The sequence below is a fragment of the Prionailurus bengalensis genome, chromosome C2 (genome assembly GCF_016509475.1).
Source record: "Prionailurus bengalensis isolate Pbe53 chromosome C2, Fcat_Pben_1.1_paternal_pri, whole genome shotgun sequence".
In the NCBI taxonomy this organism is placed as follows: Eukaryota; Metazoa; Chordata; class Mammalia; order Carnivora; family Felidae; genus Prionailurus; species Prionailurus bengalensis.
The window spans coordinates 92,001,173-92,019,349 of NC_057350.1; the positions used below are offsets into that span (position 1 = coordinate 92,001,173).

Consider the following 18,177-nt stretch of genomic DNA (forward strand, 5'->3'; position numbering starts at 1 on the left):
AAATACAGTGTTTTACTAATGCTTGTAAAGATCGTTTCACAGCATAACTGAACTCCGGCTTAATTACTTGCACCAAGCCAGACAGTGATGAAAAATACTGCTGCTGTCCAAATAATGCAGACATTTAAAAATAAATAAATCCTAGAGAGCTCATTGTTCATTTTATTTTGTTAACAAATGTGTCTACTAAATAAAATTCAGGAAGATGGGGTACCATACATAAAGTAATAGACTCCCTTACTATTATACTACTTTAGTTTCTCAACTTGTAAAGGCCATGGGAGAAAGAGCCCATAAAAGCCAAGCAGGCTCTCGGTTGTCAATGAAGAGCCCAGTGCAGGACTCACACCCACAAACTGTGAGATTGTGATCTGAGCTTTTTAAATGCTTTAAAAAGTAGTTTATACATGTAAAAAGAAAGGCAAATGGTCAATGAAGATATAAAAAGTTTGTCAACATTATTTTTGCCCTATTAATACAAATAAAAAATAATGAGGACCTGTAAGTCTGGCAGCTCTGAAAAGCAATTTGGTAAGACAAAGTACATAACTAAACAAATTTAAACTCCCTGAATCTGTGATTTGCTTCCAGAAACCTATTAGAAAAGAATAATTAAAGAAGCAAAGACTTATGTACAAGAAGGTTTGTAGAGACAACCTAATAAATGTCCATTTATAAGAAATAGGCTCAATAAATTCATGACATCTATATAATGGAATACCAGGAGTATTTTAATATAATGATTTAAGTCTCTGTTTATTGGCTTGAAAATGGTTTTAATATATTGTAGGCAAAAAATTTTAAAACAGATACTGAAGGAATAGACGTGGTATAATACAGTTTTGCTGACTGATAAGAAAAGATAGAAAGAAAAAGATGAGAAAGGGTGATAGCATTATGGGTGGTTTTTACTTTATTAATTTTCTGTGTATATTTTACTTGTAAATAAGAAAATAACAACAACAATGTTCTTTCGATATACAAATGAAAAAAAAAATAGATACTATGTTAGCCATAATTAAGATACAACCCATTTTGGGGGCACCTGGGTGGCTTGGTGTGTTAGGCATCTGACTTCAGCCTCAGGTCATGATCTCAAGATCTGTGGGTTCGAGCCCTGTGTCAGGCTCTGTGCTGACAGCTCAGAGCCCGGAGCCTGCTTCAGATTCTGTGTCTCCTTGTCTCCTCTGCCCTTCCCCTGCTCATGATCTGTCTCTCTCTCTCTCTCTGTCACTCAAAAATAAAAAAAAATAAAAAAAAACATTAAAAAAAGACACACCCATGTTTTCCTTCTCACCATTTCACAGTCAAAACATTCCTGCATTCAAAAATATACTTAACCTCATTAGTTCATCCATTTCAAATTATATTATTATAATAATATATTGGGTAACTAAATTTGGAAGTTTTTAACATACTTTACTCTGTTCAGCAATGTGCTTATGATCTTTTTTATAAGTTTATTTATTTATTTTGAGAGAGCAGGAAGGGCAGAGAGAGAGAAAGAGAGAGAGAGAGAGAGAGAGAGAGAATCCCAAGCAGGCTCTAGGTTGTCAATGAAGAGCCCAGTGCAGGACTCAAACCCACAAACTGTGAGATCGTGATCTGAGCCAAAATCAAGAGTCAGATGCTTAGCCGGCCTAACCACCCAGGCACCCAACCCTGTCCTTATGAGCTTTAGTACATGTACACACACACACAAACACAAACACACACACACACACACACACACACACACACACACAGAGGTCATTCATTCAACAATATATATAATAAAGACTCAGTGACTTCATTATACAATAAACATAAAACACTATACCTGTCACACTGAAGCTTCTTCTAAGTTAAAGAGTTCTCACAACAGCCCTAGGTAAACATGTTTTATACAAGGTGACCAGCATCCCAACTGGCCAAAGCTAGACCAGGAAAAAACACAATACAGAGTCACAAATGCTTCTGGCCCTCAAAATAATGCCTCTGGCCTATTCTGTGGAATAGGAATGATGGAATCAATCATATACTGGGGAATATAGCAGTTGGTATTGGGAGAAGAAACAAACAAACAAACAAAAAGTAGTAAAGATGGAAAGGGAGTTAAATCACTTTGATGTTTCAACACTTCAGTGACTATCAGAGGAATATGGCTATTGAGGTCCATGGAACTGACTGGATCTAGATTCTATATCAATAAGGCCTGATCAAATGAATCATTCCTATTCATAGATTATTTTGTAGGCCCACCCTCCTGTTTTGATGTTTCCAGTAAACTTGCATGTCTAAGTAGTTACTGTTCCAAAACACCAAAATCATAAATAAAACAAGTTTTAATGGCTTATTTGGATTCTGACCCATCGGAACATATCTGCTATGTATCTGAATATACCCTGTTGGCTTACACAGAAGATATGTGGAAGAAGTAAACCAATTATGTAAAGAAGTGAAGGTATTTCAAATAGCAACAAGTTAAGCATAGACAGAAGTGACTGAGATAATCACATTAGATTAATACACACAGACACACACAGACACACACATTTATACATACACTAACATGGTCTTCATACTCCTATGCTAATCTTGACCATGTCTACAAATGTGATCAAGTGTAACTAAACTTCTGCTTGCTTTTCTTTTGTTTGGTCAACGTATAAAGTACTTGCTTTAAGTTAACATATTATGTGGGTTTTATTATGGGGTAATTAGATTCTTCAACTGGGATATATAGTCAGTATGTCTATCAGAGATTCTCTACGAATCACCACATTCAAATATGTACTTTTCTAAAATACTGAACATAACCTTTATGTTGAACAATATTTTAATTCAGGGAATGGAATCATAAAGTACTTTTATTCTATTTACATTTACTCATTGAGGCTAGATTTTTTTTCTATTCTTAGATACAAATTCCACTAATTCTTGTGACTGTTATGTGACCTGAGTTCTTCTAGTGAGTAATTAAAATGTTCAGTGTCATTTAATAGTCATAACTTTGAACTTTTCCCCACTTTTGACCATCTTTAAGTTGGGAACCCTGAAGTCAAAGTAAGGAGAGTAGTCAGCTCCTTTGCGTTGTGTGTCTATACCTTCAGGGCTGAAACAGAGCAAGTAAGACTAGGTAAAGTGGGAGCAAATGGTTCTCACTTGATAGATACTCTTATGAACTGGCATGGCACTTCCTGAATCTAGCTTGACTTGTCAGGTGAATTTTCCTTTTGTGCTGTTTTGTGGGTTCTTTGGAGATCCATTCATCCCACAAGTGGGGACTTCTCACCTTCCTTTGATGTGAGTAATACATTCTCCTCCAGCTCCAATGCTTACTTCTTCCACAGACCCCTATCTCTAGCTCTGTCTTTGATAAGTTCTTTTCAGCCATCAAGGAAGCTTTATTGGAGAAGATCTGTAAGACTCCCTCCAACCCCCACTCCATTTGGGCTACTGTAACAAAATATTACAGACTGGTTGGCTTATAAACATTTCTCATCGTTCTGGAGAATGGGAAGTCTATCACAGCACTGGCAGATTCATTGTGGTGGCTGATAAGAGCCCTCTTCCTGGTTCATAAAGAATGTCTTCTCACTATGTCCTCACATGATAAAAGGGCTAGCAAGCTCTGTGGGGCCTCCTTTTGTAAGACTGCCAGTCCTATTTGTGAGAAATACACCTTCGTGACCTAACCACCTCCCAGAGGCCCCATCTCCTAATACGATCATATTGATCATTGGGATTGCAATATATAAATGGGAGGGAGGCATGACACAATCCTAATAATCCTCTCTCTCTCTCTTTCATTCATATTCATATCCTGTCTGTCTGGATATAGTCCATAGAAGCAAAGTTTGTCATAGGCCACCCAAAACCTCTTCTTTTGTACTTTTTTTTTTTAATTTTTTTTTAACATTTATTTATTTTTGAGACAGAGAGAGACAGAGCATGAACGGGGGAGGGGCAGAGAGAGAGGGAGACACAGAATCAGAAACAGGCTCCAGGCTCTGAGCCATCAGCCCAGAGCCTGATGCGGGGCTCGAACTCACAGACCGCGAGATCGTGACCTGAGCTGAAGTCGGACGCTCAACCGACTGAGCCACCCAGGCGCCCCTCTTCTTTTGTACTTTTATCTGCAACTAAACCAATCCATCTCTTATGACTTAGATTTCTCAAGTGGAAATCAGGCAGTCTCTGTGAGGCAGCTATCAAGTTCTTCCAAGTAGTTCTATTAAACCCTTTTTTCATTGGACTTGAGGCTTCATCCTTGGGAAGAAATTGGGACTTAAAACCACCACTAGCAGCAATCTCAAAAAAAAAAAATCCTTTTTATCGGTTCTTTTATTTCTTTTAAAACCGGGTGATCATCTCAGAGTTTTATGCTATTCTCCCCTTCAAGTTCTGCATGCTGTCCTAGTTAGATACACACTATCAATTGTCTTTAAGCCTCAGCTGGAACTGAGATATCAACACTGTACTTCAACATTTTTACAGTATCTGGTTTTGATACGAGTTGTCACTTTTTTTTCTTTAAATCAGAAGATAGCAGATCCTCTGAGTAACTTTAATATTACAAAATATAAAATATTTTATAATATAAGTAGGTATTATATTAATATTTTGAATGTAATCATTATATGAAAAATAAAAATGGTAAGTCAAATGAATTTCAAAATACATAGTATAATTGACCGGTTATATATAGATCACTTACTTACTTACCAGTTATATGTAGATCACTCACTTACTTAGGCACTCATTTCCTTAGAAAAATACTTATTCAATATTTACTAGACAATAGGAGTCTAATGTTGGACAAAGCAAATTTAGTCCATTCCCTCATGGAGTCTGCATTCTAATCTATTATAAAAAGAATATATTTTCTTTGCACAACCTTTGGATGTTTGGCAAGAACTGTCCTAATCTTAGAGTATATGAAAGGATGGAGAACCAGTAGAGAAGAGAGAAAGTAACTAATGAACAAAACAGTGAGCCAATAAGAGCCCAAAAGTAAGCATAAATTGATGAAAAGTAGCAGTAGGTATCTGTGATATAGAGTTAATGCTAAGATGACTTAGTAAACATAGAAACTCATAGTAGGGCATTTGGTTACCATGACTATTAGGGATGAGATGTTATTTGGAAAAAGTCACTGTAAACATATTTGTATGAAAATATTTATTGAAGAAAAATCTCTTATCTCAATAAAGAAAAAAATGTGGCTATTTGATGTAGTACAATTGGGAATATGTGTTCAACCACTGGATGCTGCCTGGCAATATAATTGTTAGTGATTATATTTTTGTAGCTAGCTTTGAAATATATATTTTATGGATTTTCAAGTTTAAGAGGAGAATATATGCTTTACTGTCACACAACTCCTATTCTGAGGAAAATAATGAATACTTTTATTTAATTATACATTTACAATTTTAGAACCAGCTGCCTATTTGCAAAAAGGACATTAAGTCAGCTTTTAAAGATATCTACGATGCTGAAAAAAATAATAATTATAATAAGTAAGGCAAAGAAAGCCAGAGAAAGGAAATAAATATGTAGGCTAGTCAGTACACAAAAAATGCATGCCATAAAATTCCTTATGATTTCAATACAAATAGGACTCTGAACTTACTATAAAGGCCAAAGGAAAGAGGGAAGAAGCTAGGTTATGAGATTCATTGTGTCCATAAGTTAAAAACTAAGCAGTTGATCAGGAAAACATATTAATTATTAGTATTAACAAAAAATTTAACCCATGGATTCTTTTCCAGAGGACACTTTTGCAAAAGAATGTCCACAATGAAGATACAGTTGACACAGTTTCATAGAGTTCTGTTTTCCTTCTTCCTCCCAATCTCTGCTTTAGGTGGTTTGTTTGTTTGTTTGTTTGTTTTTAAATAACAGCCCTGTGTCAGTTAGATCTATCTTTGACAGACCCCTTGCATTCTCCCTCCTCCAGGGAGCTGAACCCTTCAGAATGACTTCCCAGGCTCAGAGTCCGCAGTATCCCTGCTGGGTTCAGTCAATGGGACAACTAGTAGGATACTGAAAAACAGGAGAAAGGGAGAAGCTGCCATACTTCTTACTTTCTCTCTGCCTTCAGTAGCTGAGGCTACATCTCCACCCCCCTGCACGTGTATATATAGAAAGTTCCAGCTTCCACCAAGTTATCCCAGGTCCCTCTGTCCCTGCAGCTTAGGTTTAGTAATGGCTTCTTTTCTTTGGGCTGCCCCACTGTCCCAGCTGCCTTCTCAGATTTTATCACTGATGGAGTAATTTCTCTACTTTCAATGCCCTCTGCTTTAAATATTCAGAGAGTTATCTGTTGTCTGTTTGATCCTGACTGATAGAATCACCCACTATAAGTTAATGACATATCTTTCAGGTCAATTCTACGTAAACAATTTTATACTGAGTGATACCATGGAAAGTCTGCATATTACATGCTTAGGCAACAATGAACAGCAGGTGCAGAAGGGTATAGGAAACAAACTGCCATTAGGCATTTAGATACGATTTTTAGGAAGAGGATAATAATTCACCAGTACCAAAACACAAGACATTTCAGCACATAGATACCATGATGCACCTTCAGTGGGTATGCTCCCGAGGAGCTCCCTAGAAATGCACAGATGCCAACATCTTGTCTGTAATGAGTCAATGTAACCCAGAAAGAATATCCTGGGGAAGTAGCACCCTCTCTCTCATCTACCTATAAACAATATATAGGATTCACTTAGGACTGTCTTTTCTTGGCAAATAGGGAAGATATATGGGAAAGCTAACATTCTAGGTCTTCATTTCACTAAAAATGTAAACTAGCAAACCCTTTACAAGTCAACATATATGCTAATAATATAGCAACCGTTTCAAGATACCCATTAATTATAAGACAACGGTGAAATTTTTCCCAAGAACTCAGATTAATGCTCAGATAAAGAATATTTTCTTATCATTTAACTTAAAAATCAACACATTCTGGCTAGAAAGTTCATGTGCAAACTTACCTTAAAGAGACAGATGAACTTTTAGAATTGCCTTATATATGGAACCCAATGGTTTTCAATAAAAATGTGCTAAGAAATCCGGGAATGCAAGAAACCAAATACTATCGGTGCTTGTCTTAGCTCTTAACCATAAGAGATAGTTACTTCAGCCCATAAAAAGAGGTTTATTTCATTCTGGAGTCATTAAAAATTTCAATCATATGGCTAATACCCTAGTTTTTATTACACATATATCCAATTGTGTTTGCACCCTAATTTGGCCTACCTGGGCTGTCCAAGAGGGAGAATGTGCAATGACTGGAGTCTTTCAGTCTCCACAGTAGTTACGATTCTTATTATCAATTAATACAATAGCATCATAAATTTGAAACGTGCATCCTCTCTGTGAAGGGTGTGCTGGCAAGTTTTGCTGCTTGGCTTGCAGGACTAACCTTAAACCATGGCAAAACCACCAATTCAAACTCCCTGTGAGACATGTTTCTCAGGAAATGCATCCCACCAGCATCAATTTCTTCTCCACCTACCTGAAAGACTTCTTAATATCTTCTGCTTGGATTGTCTTGAGAATCTCTTGGTATAAGTGAAGATCAAGCGTTCCTGAAGTTGTAGCATTTGAAGGGCAATTTTTATGTGCATAATAGCCTATCAAAATCCCCAAAATAAATAAAACGGTGGCTGTGCAAAGTATTTTTAAAAGGCGGCAAAAATTGCAGGGGTTGCTCTTTGGTGCAGATCTTGTATAACGGGTTACATAGTCAGACTCTTCTTGAAGTCTCTGAAACCTTCCTTTGGGTGAAGTTGCTGGTTGAATGGAATCAAGATTGAGGTCTGCAGTCTCTGGATTCTCCAGGTTCTGATTCTCAGCACTATCTAGCTGGAACTGGTCAAAACCAGGCTCCTCCAACTCCTTTTCCATGTCCCACTCTAAGTCAAGGGCAGTGGCTTGAAGGTCATCATTGTCTAAATACTGTGAATGTCCTGGAGCTCTTTGATCTGCATTGACCTTCTGATAAGCCATCTTTTTACCTGTGAAAATAAGAAAAGTATATTTTCTTAAAATAAACTGTGAAACTGAATATGGAAAACCTCATTTAAAATGGAGGTGGGGGGACCAGCAGATTACAGATCCCAACAGGAAGAGGCACACCTTGCATTCCCAATTGGAAGAAGCCTATTTTACTACCCTACAAGGAAAGGAAAAGTTTCTCCCTGCTCAGCAACAAGCTCAGCAAATAACAAAATCCAATTCAGCTAATGAGAAACCATTAACACCCTGCACACTCACTTTCTTTCAATGGACTTTTCCTTCAAAGCAGCCCCTCCAAATTTCCTCCTTTTCTCAATAAAGTAACAGTCCTCTCCTTTGATCTCCAGGCTTGCCTATGGTTTGCCATAGTTTGCAGGTCCTGAATTGCAATTTCTCTGCTATTCCAGAATAAAGCCATTTTGCTGGTAAAATAACTGGCTGTTTACTTTTAAGGTTGACAAAACAAACAATAAAGAAAATCTCCAAGGTAAAAAGAAAAGACAACAGCAATCATATTAGGTTGCTAAATAAAATTTTACTGATAAAATTTTAGTGAATATAGGGGCGCCTGGGTGGCGCAGTCGGTTTAAGCGTCCGACTTCAGCCAGGTCACGATCTCGCGGTCCGCGAGTTCGAGCCCCGCGTCGGGCTCTGGGCTGATGGCTCAGAGCCTGGAGCCTGTTTCCGATTCTGTGTCTCCCTCTCTCTCTGCCCCTCCCCCGTTCATGCTCTGTCTCTCTCTGTCCCAAAAATAAAAATAAAACGTTGAAAAAAAAAAAAAAAAATTAAAAAAAAAAAAAAAAAAAATTTTAGTGAATATAATCATGGGAAATATACTGCCCCTATAGAACAATCACATATTAGTTAATTATGTAATCTTCTGTTTTTCTGTTGATGTTTATTATAGGAAGAGGAGACAAATGAAACTTTGAGAAAACATAAAATAGACACACACACACAATTATTCCTTTGAAGTTCAGGAGAATAAAAAGATCACAAATGTACAAGTGCATTGAGGATAAAATATTATCCTGGAGGAAACATTTAAGCTTACACATGGTCAAAATCACTTTTAAGAAAAACTAAGGGCAGGGGTGCCTGGGTGGCTCGTCGGTTGAGCGTCCGACTTCGGCTCAGGTCATGATCTCACAGTCTGTGGGTTCGAGCCCCGCGTCGGGCTCTGTGCTGACAGCTCAGAGCCTGGAGCCTGCTTCCGATTCTGTGTCTCCCTCTCTCTCTGGCCCTCCCCTGCTCATGTTCTGTCTCTCTCTGTCGCAAAAATAAATAAAAACATTAAAAAAAAAAAAGAAAAACTAAGGGCAGAAGCAATAAAGCTGTGGTTTAGTAGTAAGTTAAGGAAGGAAGGAAGGAAGGAAGGAAGGAAGGAAGGAAGGAAGGAGAAAGAAAGAAAGAAAGAAAGAAAGAAAGAAAGAAAGAAAGAAAGAAACAAACAAACAAATAAAAGAAAGACAAGAAAGACCCTGGGATGATTTTTAGTATCAGAACTATTTTCAAAAAGAGATCAGGATACAATAGAAACAGAAACTAAATGGAGTGATAATGTTATTGAAATACAAGAAACATAATATGTTACATAGTCACAAATTATCAAAAGGACTGGAAACTCTAAGGCCACCCCAGAAGACCAAATGTTTCCGTGGAATTAGTAACAGGAATTGGCCTGTATCACTGAACTTTAAATAAAAGTCTGGGATGGCATCTTTCCAAAAAGGGAAGCCTTTTGCCAGCTAGGAGAGTTTGGTTTCATAACCTTGCTACAGGAGTGGCAGATGGAGATTTTCTCCCCTACACAGTTTTGGATGACAGTTTGTTATATCCTGCAGAGTGGTATTAGGCTAACTGGGCTAATTAACTACAAGTGGTCTTCTGTCTGTATTCAGTAACCCACTGGTGTATTATGGTTGCAGATTAGGAGTATTTATACTTAAATTTTCTGTGTATTAGATTTGTCATCTCAGCTGGATTCTAAGGTCCTTCACTATGTTTTATGATTTTTCTATGTGCCCCACTGTGGTGGGAGAAGAACAGAGCTCAATGGACAAGTGATCAGCTAATTGCCTTAGGTCCAGTGGTTAACAAGTAAACTCTAATAGGAAGATACAGGGACTTCATGGAAGGGAGTTGCATTCTACACAGAATTATGGGTATATGCAGCTCTAATCCTGTCTGGCAGAGATCCATATTAATTAAAATGTTCTGATTTTTTAAAGAGTTCAAATATAATGAAATATTAATCTTACAAAATAAAAATCATAATTCTGACTAGCTTTCTCATCTGCTACCCTATAATCTAGGATTCAGTCTTACCCATTGTTGACTCCATAACAATAAGTAATGCATGTCAGGTACTGGGACAGGCAGTGAAAACAAAGATAAATGGGTCCTTAATCCTCAAGGAAGGAACAGTTCAATAAGAGATAAATGCATGGACAAACCTATAAGTTGAATAAAAAATGTAAAGTGCAAAGGAGACTCAGGGAATACGGGAAAGGCTTCCCCAAGAAAGTGATCTCTGAGATATTTCCGGCAAGAGAGGAAGAGCTAACTAGGGCTGACCAGGGGTGTGAAAGGATGACATTCAGGCAGGCGAAATTTACAAACATGCAGAGGAATAAGAATGCATGGTGCATGGGCCATTTGGAAAATGCAAAACTACCAGCATTCTAGTACAAGGAAGGAGCACATGGACTGGAGATTCAGAGAAAAAGCTAGGAAAGCATATTTGTGGGTAAAAGGCTTAACTTCTGTGTAACTCATGGTCTTCATCTGTGAAATGGGCATGATAATAATATAAACTTCATAGTGTTGTAATTAGGATTAAGACAGGGCACCTAAAACATCCATTGAGTGTTGCATAGGCTCTATGGGTTAGAAGGGACATTTCTGGTAGTAGAGGAGAGAGGACCGGGGAAGACTGATGGAGGAAATGAAATGAGTTAAGTAACGCAGGAGAAATGATAAGGGTAAGACTTTGTGGAGAAGGGGAAGTTACATTATATTCACACACATGTACACTCACATATAAAATATGCTAGTTGTGATTTGCTTGTTTCCATTTAGTTCATATGTAAGACAAAAAAGAAAAAAAAAGCACTACATGACATAACAACTGTTATCATGAAGGTGTTTATTCAGTACCATGCATTACAATAGGCTCAGGAATAATTCTGCACTTTCCCCAACCCCTTTCCTTCCGTCTCCCTCCCTCCCTTTCACTTAGCCTGGTTTCCAAAATGATTCAAGAAAGCACAACAATTGAATTTTATCCTTGCTCATACCAAGACAAGCAAAAAAAAAAAAAAAAAAAAGCAATGGTTGGAGTTAATGATAATTATTCATATAAGTTAGGAGAGCGTTGGTAAAGTGTTAGAGGAAGACTCCAAATCACACTTGGTTAAAAAAAAATTTTTTAAGGTAAAAGAAAATCCAGGAGGATAGGAAAAACTTGAAGGTAGTAGAACTAAAGGCTTTCTAAAATCCATAATTCTAAATTCTCTCTGAATGCAGAAGAGGTCTAGAGTTGAATAATTCTTTAGACTGAGAAAAGTGATGCTTGGGTACATTTTTCTTAAGGTGATTTGTGGTTTTATAAAAAAATGAGATTAATAATTTATTAGCAGTAAATTAATGTTAAATACCCCACAATTCAAATTATTTTAACATATAATTTAAAATACTGAAATTTCTTAACACTAGTCATTTTTTTCTTTTTTAGCTTACACATCAATAAATCCTTGCTATCTTGAAATGATATTATGATATTTATTTCTTTAAGTATTCCGTTCATGCATTATTGATTAATTTACTTAGACACTGCCCCATTGTGGTTCTTTAGACTTCCCTGTCTCTCATTTTAATGAATCAGAGTCTCTCTCTTTAAAGATTGTTTCAAAAATTGAATTGTAGGACATGTCTTATGCTCAAGAAAGACGTAGCACACAGGAGTTACTATGGAAATGTGCGATCTCTAATTATGACCTCTAATACAAACATTCAAAGTCATTTCCACACAAATCATTTAAAAATCAACGGCAGCGATGAGGGAGAGTTTTCATCTCTAGCCTGACAGTAGGCATTCCATCACAAGTACATCAGCAATTTAACGCTTTTCAAACATCAGACAGAGCCATCAATTAGAATGTAATGCAGATACAGATATTAAGTCCTCACCATGATGGATATCTGCCCAACACCCTTACTACCACTTTTGAACTCATTACACATTTATAAACTTACCCTAAATTCTATCTTCCAGGAGAGCAGTAACTGGGTCAAAGGTAAATGGAATCATTCAATGTAACAAATTCCTAAATACTTCAAGAAAACTTCCAAGGAAATAAGTATGGGCGAATGAACATACACAGTGAAGCATTTAAACCATTCACATTTGGTAAAATAAGTTACATATATATTCTATACATGTTCTGTACATTTTATATATATTTAGAAATCGATTTCTTTAAAATTATCTTGGCTCAAGGAAAATCGTATAGCTTTTTGCAAAACTATAAATCTCTGCACTGATAGTTCTGCTTCACTTAATCTATCTAAAATAAACTCCTTAAAAATAAAACAGAGTACCACTAAATAAAACTGATCATATATTCAATTTTGAGTCAGCACAAATTATTTTATTCATGCCACAAAGAATGTAGCCTTCCTTAAAAACCTATGCTCTGTAAGGTAAGTAAACAACATAACACAGTGTTTTATCAGAATTTTCAAATGCTCAAGTACAATAAAAATTACATTATAAAAATAAATCTTCAGCAAAATCAGCATCTCTTAGATATGATTATATAATTATGCCATCCAAACTTCATGTATTTTGTATTACTGATATTCATTTAATTTATATCATCATATTATTTTATAACTACTCTATATGAGTAATTTAAAACATACATGTAGTAGATTTCAGAATCGGCCACATGAATTTTCCTCCAAAAGAAATGTACAGTTGACCCTTGAACAATGTGAGAGTTGGGGGTGCTGACCCCCCATTCAGTTGAAAATCTGAGCACAATATTTGACTCCCCCAAAACTTAATAGCTTACTACCATCTGGAAGTCTTATCAATAACATTCAAATAACACATATTTTGTATGTTAGATGTACAATATGCTGTACTCTTAAAATAAGCCAGAGAAAAGAAAATGTTGTTAAGAAAATCACAAAGAAGGTAAGATACATTTACAGTACTACACTGTATTTATCAGAAAACAAAACAAAACCCATGTATAAATGGACTGGCACGGTTCGAACCCATGTTATTCAAAGGTCACCTGTACTTTGGTGTAGATCAGGTCATAGAAAATTGTTACATTTTCTCAAATAGAAATATCTGTAGCATCCTCACATTCTATATTATACCACTTAGCGTTTTTTATAGAATGAAATTTTTATGAAAAGTAGAGTATATTCTCTATACCAACATCTCTTATTCACTTAGATGAGATCCCTTCCCACCCAGGCCCATACCAAAGTCTAAATTGTTTTTAAATTCAACATACTAAAACATTTATCTTTTGTATACACTTATCCTTTTATAAGGAAAAGAAAGCAGAAACAAGTTGAACTAAAAGGTATTTTTTCTGGATTACGGCAGGCTTAAGTCAATAAAAAATGATTTTGTATTCTTACTGAGCATATGATTAGTTTAAAAATAAATTGTTACTTCTGAATGCTTTCTTTCACACATTTTCACTGGCTGAAACTAAATAAATTAATAGAAATAAAAGATGAACACCAAACCAGGCAGAGATTTCAAAACGTAAAATACAATCTGTGGCTGCTGCAGATCTAGCCTAACACAATGGCTGGCAAATACTTCAGATGATAAATACATGTTAAACAGAAATTTTGTTTAAAAGCTATATATTATTAATGCCACTTAGAAATATAATCACAGCAGTATTACTTTCTTGATCAGCAATCACAGAGAGGGAATTTATTACATGAATGTCCTGGCTTTATCAATCTCTAAATTAGTGGACTCTACAGTCAGGCTACTTGATTCAAATACTAGCTCTGCTATGTAATTCAGACCAGTTACTTAGCATCTTTATGCTTAAATTCCACATTTGTAAAATATTGAACTATATTTGTAACATTACTATGAATAAATGAGATAAATTATTAAAGGTGCTTAGAACAAGATCTAACACAATACAAATGATCCACTCATAAAGGATTACTCTAGAAATTCTATAGTTTAACAGAACAGAAGTACATATTTGGAGCTTCCAACTTTAAAGACTTGGTTAAATTAAATTATGTCCAGAGGCCTTGAGTTTCAGTAATAAGAACCAAGAGATAATGAGGAATTGAGCAGTGGACTCAAGGATTTTTGAGAATGGGAAGCACCTTCTAATTACTAGCTATGGCTCAGATAAGAGAGAAAAATGGCTAATATTTATGTAGAAGTTATTATTGCATTTACTTACAACCACCAATTCTATGTCTTGTTATTCTTTTTACTCTACTTACAAAAAGAAAAACAGTTTTTCGATAATGCTAACGATTTCAGTTTAATGGTTCTAGGAATTAGTGATAATTAAACATAGTGATAATTAATCATCAACATGAGTTATATACGTTTGTTGTAGAAAACCATGTGTGTCCTAGGTGATTGACTTCATCTACTGACTTTGATGATACTGATACTGTTTTCAACTCAAACAGTAAGAGATTATGTAGATCTTATTAGAATTAGAAACACATCTAACAGCTTCCCTATTTGTAAAGTTATTTTATAAGCAAAATAAATAAATGACTCTGGCAGACTAACTTTAAAACACAAGGCAGAATCTCAATTTCCTATGACAGTTCTATGATTGAATCTTTACTGTAGAATGGGAGAAAATATTCATATAGTGTTTCCTGAAGCTTTGAATGTCAAATCATTTGCTGGTTTGAGTAGATTGATTTGAGGCAAAGGCATTTCTTAGAAATGTCAGTCCATCATCAAAAGGCATTCATTATGCACCTTTGTGCAGTATTACTTTAGATGCTGTACCAGTGAACTATATGAGTGCCCAGAGGAATTTTTAAATTTAAGTTTAAGAACATTCCTTATAGGCTGAAAACATTTGACATAAATTTTTCAGTATGAACCTGGTTTGTACAAATAAAGCCCATGTTTGTGGAATAAATATTTGTTGTTGAAAGCTTTAATGGTCTCAACTTGAGAGCAGAGCCAAAGATAAAACTATAAAAACAGTAATTCAGAAAACTGTTCCCTGACTTAATTTTTTTAGTATAATGAGATTTTTTTCCCAATCTGGTTTTGTGAAATGGCCCTGGAAATTGCTATAGCATCTGTAAATGCGTTAAGAATTCCTTCTTTAATTATAATTTTGCATGTCAACTGCATAAAAGAAATGACAATAATTATTTGTTGTTCATGCTTCACTAATTGAATAAAGAGTATATATGAAGTAAGGGAAAATTATCTGTTTTATTTTTAGGAAGAAAAATAGTCAAAACCTACTCTTAAAATGGGCAATAGTACACCATTTAGGCAGAGCAGATAATCAAACTGGAGAGGTATAAAACTAAAACTTTACTCTGAAGCCTGAGTTACCTTGATCACTAAATTGACATGTAAAAAGTATGCTTATAGGATACAAAATTAATGAGCTGTAAATTGCAAAAATCAGTCAAAACTGTTTGAAGGAAAATTATTTGATGAAATACAGCAGGTTTGTGTAAATGTGTTTTATATAGCTTGCATATGTATGACCACATGCCAGTTCCCTGAGTGGGCCAGTCTTTCTTTCAGTATCTGTGTGTACCTGAAATCTGTGTAATGAACTAGTGGGATGGTTTGTTGGACTCACCTGGTTCTGCAATATTAGAATTTTGTATTTATGATAATGTTCTGCAATATTAGAATGACATCATTAAAAAAAAAAGAACGATATCATTCAGTTCAGGCAAAATTTGGCAAGCAGAAGAATTCATCTAAATTGACTAAAATGATACAGAGTATAATCTCTGGATTTCCTGAACAAGTAGTTTGAACACTTAGTACTATTTAGAATATCTATCATGTGAGGTTAAGTTTTTTTTTTTATTATTTTAATGTTGATTTATTTTTGAGAGAGAGAAAGAGAGAGAGCGCGCGCGCACACTAGCAGGGGAGGAGCAGAGAAAGAAGGAGACACAGAATCCAAAGCAGTCTCCAGGCTCTGAGCTGTCAGCACAGAGCCAAATGCAGGGCTCAAACTCATGAACTGTGAGATCATGACCTGAGCTGAAGTCGGATGTTAACCACCTGAGCCACCCAGGAGCCCCTGTAAGGTTAAGTTTTAACCACCATCACAGAACTCTTCTACTCAGTGATGTGAAAACAGTTTCTGTTCCTGCCATGGACTCCTTTCCTGGTCCTTTGTGGTATCTGCTTCTACCTAGATTTAATTTTTGTTTTCTTTTGTTTTGGCCTGGTCATCATTTCCATTTATAGACATATTTCTATCATCCGTAGAAATACTTATTTACTTCCACAGGACTTACATCCTTTTCACCTTCAGAGTACTTGAAGTGGCCTCCATTAGAAATGAACATACATAAGATGAATGAAACCACAAAACTACAAATTACAGAAGTGTGGAGGAGAACAAATGCTGAGAGTCTGGCTAAAGAAAGCCATTATAATTGAGTTTTAAAGCCATTCTCAGCTTCACTGCAGTCAGGGCTAAGAAGGCTGTCTGCAGAGTCCTCTCAAGTTCCATCATCCTTCACCTAATTTCCCTCGTTAATGCACAAGGCTGTCAGTCTTAGCTGAAGAGTTTGTTTGTAATTTTATTATTATTTTTTAAGATATTGCTTTTTGTAGTTGCAGGTTTCTATGTTAGGAAGATACATTTCTCTATCTAGTCAGAGAACTCTATGAGTCTCATTTTTTTTTATCCTATACACTTAGATTTTGATACACAGAAGAATGTGCCCATGTTATGCTATGCAAAATAAAATGCTAATAGATGATCCATTGACCCCTTAAAATGAGCCAGAACCTACTATAAGGTTAAAGTTTCATAAACATCCTGTCGTTGCATCAAATAATCCTATATGTTAAGTACTACTATTATCCTTATTTTATAGATGAGGCTTAGAGGTTGTCTTTTTCCAAGCTCTCACAGCTATCAAAGGCAAGCAGCTGGAATATCACACCCAACCTGTCAAATTTCAAAACCTACTCTTTTAAATAGTCCAATATTCAGACTCTCTAGAAGTCCCCGAAGTTGGCATAATAATGAATTCAGAGATCTTACTGATTGAATGATCCCCAGTTATGTCACCAATGTGACAACTCACTCCAGGAGTCTCAATGTCCACTAAATCTGAATGGTCCTGCCTCGACCTTTAGATCTCTGGGTGCTACTCCGACCCTAGGACCTAAAAGAGCTCTGTCGTCTGCTTTCCACAACACCCTGCCAGGCATTGATGTTTCCTGGCACTGTAGTTTTGAATAAGGGAGAATCGCTTCCAAGTACATTGCTCTCTGAGGAGAAGACCACAACCTCTACTTTATGGTCTCTTCCTAGCAACACTTTCCAAATTTCTCTTTTCTCCTGCTGCTGAGGGACAAAGAGCAAAACAACTGTACTTAGAACTTGAAAGCTACAGTTCACATACGACCTGCCGGAGACCTGTTTTCAGCCATTAAAACCCTTTTGTCCATCTTGTCCTACTCCCTACTATGTGTGGTTTAAACAGGCCTAAGAGGGCTTCAAGGGTGTCAAGAGTTAACAGTCAATACAATCACCACTTGGCTCTTTGAGAGCTGTCTGCCAGGAGGAGCCTCTTAGCTTGATAGATACACTGCAATTTTTTATCCTTTTAGCCAGTGTGAATCATCTTAAATTGTTGTTTTTTGACTATGGCTTTTGGATTTCCAGGGGACAGAGAGATGAAGCTGTTACCTACATGAGGCCACTAAGCACTCTATCTTTCACATTTTCAAAGGTAATTTATTGGTTTACCTTTTAGATATCTTTACTCTCCAAAAACTATCAACAGGCTTCTACAAACTGCAATGCTTTATTCTAAAATTCATATTGCTGTTTCCTAAAATGATAACAAAAAAAGACTTTTGGAGGCCCAGAGTCATAATCCAGTGTACTCACAATCTGT

At 36.0% G+C, this 18,177-nt stretch overlaps 1 protein-coding gene across 3 annotated transcripts in view; it reads right to left on the minus strand.

Annotated features, from left to right (window-relative positions):
• The window catches only part of NAALADL2 (N-acetylated alpha-linked acidic dipeptidase like 2), a 1,353,396-nt gene that overhangs the window by 692,832 nt on the left and 642,387 nt on the right, over positions 1 to 18,177 (minus strand). For all 3 annotated transcript variants that reach the window (XM_043594881.1, XM_043594879.1, XM_043594880.1), the window contains one exon: positions 7,517 to 8,018. In XM_043594881.1, coding sequence (XP_043450816.1) covers positions 7,517 to 8,010 — 494 coding nt within the window. In that variant the 5' untranslated portion in view covers positions 8,011 to 8,018. The remainder of the gene's footprint in view (positions 1 to 7,516; positions 8,019 to 18,177) is intronic.